The sequence below is a fragment of the Fukomys damarensis genome, unplaced genomic scaffold, assembly GCF_012274545.1.
Source record: "Fukomys damarensis isolate Sample0158 unplaced genomic scaffold, DMR_v1.0_HiC HiC_scaffold_16, whole genome shotgun sequence".
Taxonomy (NCBI): domain Eukaryota; kingdom Metazoa; phylum Chordata; class Mammalia; order Rodentia; family Bathyergidae; genus Fukomys; species Fukomys damarensis.
In genome coordinates, this window is record NW_022900928.1 from 263,114 (window position 1) to 269,516 (window position 6,403).

Below are 6,403 nucleotides of genomic sequence, written 5' to 3' on the forward strand. Positions count from 1 at the left end.
TGGTCAGACCCCCGCCCCGCCGGGCCTTGTCGGGCCTCTGATCCCGAGGTGGGACAACCGAGGCCTGAGCGCACCCGAATGCCTTTCGCGGGCCTGGGTACCGCGGGAGCGGGCCGATGCTGCCCTTTCTGGCGCATACCCCAGTGGGAGCCCCACAAACAAAGCAACCCCTGTGGACTAGAGCCCGGGAACCTCTGAAACGCTGACCTTTGACATTTACTTGGGCGGAGCTTGCAGGAGGCCATGCTTGTCTGGTGAGAAGGGGTCGAGGCCCAAGTCTTGGTGGGGAAGCGGCTGCCAGGGAAGCAGGTATCCTGAGGGCGCGGGGACAAGCGAACAGCGTCAGTCCTCCGGAGAGCATCCGCGTGGGGGCCGGAGCCCCGGTGCGGTCCTCTGCTCCTCCTCGTGTGCCCGCACACTTGGCTGTCGGACCACCAGACCCATCACCAGTGCTTGCACTTTATGGCTGCCACACCTTCCAGAGACCCCAGCACTGGGCCTCCCCTGAAAAGCAGCCTCCACTTACCCTAGCTGTCAGCAGATAGGGCAGGATCCAGAGCTGCCAGCATCATCATAAACTGGGAACATCAGCCACCGCTGTAGTTTCCCTGGCAGCAGCCATGGGCCTCCCCGTGAACAGACAAGGAGTCTAAGCCTAGGAGGAGAGGGTGGATTCACAGGAGCCCCACTTCTGGATCTTGGACTCCTCTGCCCTCACTTGGTCCACCAGGGCAGCCTGTCTCTGGCCCTTGCTCCTGGACAGTCAAAGCTGCTAAGGGCCAGGCCCAGAGCAGCTTGGGATGCACAGGTGGCACCAGCCCCACACACCTGGCTCTGAGATGAAACCCCCATCTCCTGTCTCACTAGGCCAGGCTGCTGAGCCACTGAGTAGCTGGACAGGCCTGGAGTCTTCCTGATCAGGGGAGGCAGCCCCGAGTAGTGTCCAGCAGCTTGTGTGAGCAGCGGTCCCCAGGGGACAGTGGAGCAGGCCTGGGGCCCTGCTGCAGAAAGTCCCATCACTCCCCACCCTCTGTCTGGACTTAGCATGGGCTGTGGGCATCTGGCTAGGCTGTGGGGGTTTGTCCAGGAGGGTATTATGTACTTGCTCCTCAGGTGGCCAGGAGGAGTGATGGGAGGATCTGGTGGAGGGGAAGCTGCAAAGGTGTCAAGGTGTCAAAGGCCAGAAGGCCCTGGGAAGCCCCTCTCCCCAGAGAAGAGCCCCAAGCCAGTTTGATCTCAGCTTTGCCTGTGCAGGATTCTAGCTCCTGAAGTCTGTGGAAGGACAGGCAGACATGCCAGTCTTGGCTTTGAAGCAAGTTTAGGTTGGTGTCCCTACGTGGGAGTATCAGGAGGGGCAGAGATGAGGTAAAGTGAAGCTTCCCCCTTCAGAGGCTCAGATCCTAAGGCATGAATACCTCCAGGCACACAGTAGTATGTTGAGGTTCACAGATTAGGGAAGAAGTCCAGGAAGACTCCAAGGACTGAGCAGGCAGGCTGTGGAGGGGACCACAGAGGACGATCTCCCTCCAGAGCCACCTTGGCACAGGTCCTATGGCAGGCAGCACAATGTGCTCATCTCTCCTCTGCCCAAGTTTGTCCTGGTGGCACAGCTGCCATGAACCAGACTTGGCTTGGCCTCAGGGTAACAGTGCTGGCCTCCCTGACCATCAGGATACTTAGTGCAGTAACCCTGAGTTCTCAAATCTGGTGAGGAAAGCAGCACACAGGAAAGGTGCTACAGGCACTAGGCGGTCCTGATTTCTTCCCAAATCGGAGCTACTGTGTGAAGACAGTCAGATGGCTGTTTCGTGTGCACACAGACACATGCTAGCACATTAACCTATTGCATATGCACACAGATGCATGCTGGCCTACTACATGTGTGCACAGATACATACTGGTCTGTTGCATGTACACGCTAGCCTGTTACATATGTATACACTTGCACACTGGCCTGTTGCATGTGCACTCAGTTATGAACTGGCCTGTTGTGCAGATATACACTGGCCTGGGGCATGTGCACACGGATATGTGGTGGCCTGTGATGAGTGCACCAATATGTGCAAGCCATACAGATATGTACTGGCCCGTTGCGTATGCATGCAGATACACACTAGCCTATTGCCTGTGCATGCAGATACAGGCTAACCTGCATGTGTACAGCTCTGCATCCTTGCACCAGCCAGAGGTTGGGAAGAGCTAATGGGGCGCTCCTGCCCACACTGTCCACAGAGGGGATGTGGAAGGACCAGTGCGAGGAGTGGCCAGGTGAAGGTAGGGCATCAGATGCCATGAGGGAGCAAACATAGCAAGACACTTAAACGGGTCTGCCTGCACTGGTCATGTGGAAAGGGGCTCCTGCTCCAGCTGACACCAACCAGGGGTCCTGGCCCAGAGAAGCTCTGTGCCCCACACACACCTCACATGCCCTTGCAGATGGTGAAAAGCTGGCTGATGTGACAGATGGTCGGGGTATCCGGGTGGTGCCATCCATGCAGAGGGCAGAGGACTCCAGCGAGAGTCATGAGGAGGAGCAGGCAGTGAGTAGGGGCCATTAGAGAAGCTGGTGTGTGCACAAGGCCACTTGGACAGATGCACACAGTCCAGCCTGGAGTTCCAAGTCGCTGATGTTGTTGGGTGGCCGCATGTCTGCCTGGCCAGGTGTGACACAGCATATGGGTGTAGAGGGCTGGCCGAGTAGCCAGATGTGTGATGGGGGATGGGAAACTGTGTCTATGGTGCCTGGGCAGGTTGTATATGGCTGTAGGACTCCTCCCTGCCCTCTCTGTCCCACAGCCTGAAGATCAGGACACAAATGAGCTGTTTCCTGGGGGGGCTAGAAAGCTGCCCCCACTGAACCTCACCTATCAGGTGCCCGAGTGGCAGGAGGAGGTGAGCTCTGCCAGACCTGGAAGGGCTGGGAGGTGATGGGTTGGCCATGTAGCGGCTGATGCTCCTCTGTCCTCAGTACAAGGGGCAGGTGAACCTGCATGTGTTTGAGGACTGGTGTGGGGGCGCCGTGGGCCACCTGAGGAGGAACCTGCACTTCCCACTGTTCCCCCACGTGAGTGCCCCACAGCAGTGGATGGTGGGCGGGGCCAGGCTGTGCAGGGCAAGCTGACACAGTCCCTGCCCCCAGACCCGCACCACTGTGAAGAAGCTGGCTGTGTCCCCCAGATGGAGGAACTACGGACTCCGGATCTTTGGCTACATCCACCCAGCGAGAGATGGTGCGAGGTTGGGTTGCGGGGGGAGGGTGCCAGCAGGGCTTAGCCCTGACCCTGGCCTGTGGACTAGGAGACGTCCAGTTCTCTGTGGCTTCAGATGACAACTCTGAGTTTTGGCTGAGCCTGGATGAGAGCCCAGCAGCCGCCCAGCTTGTAGCCTTCGTGGGCAAGGTACTCTGCCCGGGTTGGTCCCTCCCCAGGTGCCCCCAGGAGAAGGTACATCCTACAACCCTGCTGTATCACCCCCAGACTGGCTCCGAGTGGACAGCGCCTGGAGAATTCACCAAGTTCAGCTCCCAGGTGTCCAAGCCCAAACGGTGAGTGACTGTAGGATTTACAAGCATTCGTGTGTGTTTGCACACAAGTGTTGGTGTGAGTGGGGTGTGTATAAGCATTCATGCATGCATGTGTGCATGTTGGTATGTGTATGACTGGGTGTGTACAAGCATTTATGTACACCTGTTGGTATGTGTAACTCAGGTGTGTACAAACATTCATTATATGCACACATTTTGCTGGTGTGGCCAGGTATGTACAAACATTCATGTGTGTATGCACATGTTGGTGTGCAACTGGTGTGTACAACTACTCATGTATATTCCCATGTGTTGATGTGTGGGTGATGTGTGTATAAGCACTCATGTGCATAGATGGTATAACTAGTATGTAAGCATTCATGTGTATGCACATGTGTTGGTAGTGACTGTTGTGTGTATAAGCATTCGTTTGTATATGCATGTGTGTAGTGGTGTGTATGACTAGGATATGTGTAAAGAACTTTGTGTACATATGTTGGTGTGTGTGGCTGTGGTGCAAATGCAAACATGCATGTGTATGTGCACATATTTGTTGGGTGTGTACAAGCACTTGTGTTTACACACTTGGTGTATGTGCATGACTGGTGTTTGTACAAGTACTGATATGCATACATGTTGGTATGTGTGACTAAGGTGTGTATACAAGCATTTGTGTGTATTCACTTGTGTGTTGGTATGTGAGACTAGCATATGTGTACCAGCATTTGTGTGCATATGCACACGTGTGTTAGCATGTGAGAAGAAGGCATCTCCTCATCCTCTGTATCCTACCACATACTGTGTCAGCACTATCCTACCCAGACCACTTGGGAGCTGCTGCCCGTCTCTGGGCTGTCCATTTGTTCTGGGTTCCCGCATGGAAAGGCACAGCCCTGCCTTCTCTCCACAGGCTCATGGCTTCCCGGAGGTACTACTTTGAACTGCTTCACAAGCAGGATGACCGGGGCTCAGACCATGTGGAAGTGGGTGTGAGTGCCTCCCCTTGCCTCCCCAGCCACCTTCCACCTCGCCGTAGGACACAGCAGTGTGGTCCCCACTGCAAAGGTCTGGGGATCTGCAGCGCCCAAGTGGCACAGAAGAGCCCTGCTGATGAGTGACATTCCACCATGACGTGGAAGAGTAGAATTAGGAGTGGGAAGTGCAGCATATTAATTCCAGACCTCGAGGGGTCCAGTAGCCAGATGGGGGTTGTGAGGGAGTGCTAGACTATATAGACTTTCCTGAGAACAAGCCAGGGGGATTTGAGCTGGTGAGGAGCCTGGGAGGGAAGAGCAAGTTGGAGGTGGGAAAGGGGTTTCCACAGCAAGACTGAGAGGGCCAGAACGTGGCTGGGGTGGGTGTGGGGGCAGGGAACCATGGCCAGGTCAGGTAGGGGTGCTCAGCCCTAGGTCCCTAAGCAGTCCCACATGTCTGGCATGTTGGTGTCACCCAGTTTAGCATGCTGTACATGTAGGCACTGAAGTGATGCTAGGGAAGCTAAGGGGGTTGGAGAGGGCCCTGGAAGAGCTGGGTATAGAAGGCCAGAGCCCCCAGGAAGCTCAGTTTGGGGCCAAGGAGAGGGATGGCATCTTCAAAGGAGACCAGAAGAGCAGCTGGGGATGGGGCAGGTGGGCCTTGGTGGGGCACTGGGTCTGACCCTTATGAGGTCATCAGTGACCTCAGGACGTCATAAGTGCAAAGCCAGAGAGCAGGAGAGGTTGCAGAAAGATCTCTGGAAGTGCAGAGGGCAGGAGGGGGAGGAATAGGGATATAGATCCAAGATCTGTATGTAGGATCTCAGCCTTCAAGGCCTCCTGCCAGGTTCCCCTTCCCGGGTGCTGATGAGCCCTGACCCATCCACCGTGAGATGCCTGCTTCCCTTGAGAGGTTGCTCCCACTCTGCCCCACCCCTGGGCCAAGGAGACCCCTCCTGCCTGCCTCAGTCTCTTTCCTGTCCCACCCCAGTGGCGCACTTACCTGCCGGGTCTAAAGTTTGAAGTCATCAGCTCTGCTCACATCTCCCTTTACACAGGTACTCTGGGCACCTGGGGAGGCAGCGGCTCTGGGGGTGGCTTGGTTGGGTGGGAAGGAGGACCTGGCTCAACCTTGGGCCCACAGACGAGTCCTCCCTGAAGATGGACCATGTGGCCCACGTGCCCCAGTCTCCAGCTAGCCATGGCAGGGGCCACCTGCCCATGGAGGAGCCCAGTGCAGACATGCTTCGGCCAGACCCCAGGGACAACTTCTTTCTCAGTGAGCTGGTGCCCACAGGGTAGAGGGACCGGGCCAGGTTGGGCTGGGCCAGGCCAGGTAGGGCCAGACCATGGCAAACCTCCCTCCCACAGCACCCCGGATGGAGCCCTCGAGCCTGGAGAGCGTGCTGGAGCCCTGTGCCTATGCACCTACCTATGTTCTCAAGGATTTCCCCATCGCCAGATACCAGGGGCTGCAGTTTGTGAGTGCCCAGATGAGAGCCCCACTGTGCTCCAGGTGCCCCCTGTCTCCCTGGAACTCTGAGCCCTTGCCTCTTCCCTAGGTATACCTATCCTTCGTGTATCCCAATGACTACACCCGCCTCACTCATATGGAGACGGACAACAAGTGCTTCTACCGGGAGTCTCCCCTGTACCTGGAAAGGTAAGTGGGCCTGGACAGCAGGGGGGGAGGGGGGGGTCCAGGTCTCTATCTAGGGTCTCTGGGGTGAGGCCTGAGCGGGGCAGTCTCTGATGCGCTGCTGCCCCAGGTTCGGGTTCTACAAATACATGAGGATGGACAAGCGCGCAGGGGAGGAGGATGCAGAGGAGGAGGTGCAGCGCCGGGCCTTCCTGTTCCTCAACCCTGAAGGTGAGCCCTCCCCTTCCAGCCCCACCCCCACTCCCA

The 6,403-nt window shown here is 56.8% G+C and overlaps 1 protein-coding gene across 1 annotated transcript in view; it reads left to right on the plus strand.

Annotated features, from left to right (window-relative positions):
- The first annotated feature begins 83 nt into the window (after positions 1-83).
- B4galnt4 (beta-1,4-N-acetyl-galactosaminyltransferase 4) overlaps positions 84-6,403 on the plus strand; it is a 10,172-nt gene continuing 3,852 nt past the window's right edge. Inside the window, exons 1-12 of the mRNA XM_010640449.3 lie at positions 84-2,540; positions 2,797-2,892; positions 2,969-3,064; positions 3,140-3,230; positions 3,298-3,398; positions 3,477-3,544; positions 4,434-4,512; positions 5,489-5,555; positions 5,642-5,776; positions 5,869-5,978; positions 6,060-6,160; positions 6,267-6,396. Of these exons, the coding sequence (XP_010638751.1) occupies positions 2,343-2,540; positions 2,797-2,892; positions 2,969-3,064; positions 3,140-3,230; positions 3,298-3,398; positions 3,477-3,544; positions 4,434-4,512; positions 5,489-5,555; positions 5,642-5,776; positions 5,869-5,978; positions 6,060-6,160; positions 6,267-6,396 (1,272 nt within the window). The 5' untranslated portion in view covers positions 84-2,342. The remainder of the gene's footprint in view (positions 2,541-2,796; positions 2,893-2,968; positions 3,065-3,139; positions 3,231-3,297; positions 3,399-3,476; positions 3,545-4,433; positions 4,513-5,488; positions 5,556-5,641; positions 5,777-5,868; positions 5,979-6,059; positions 6,161-6,266; positions 6,397-6,403) is intronic.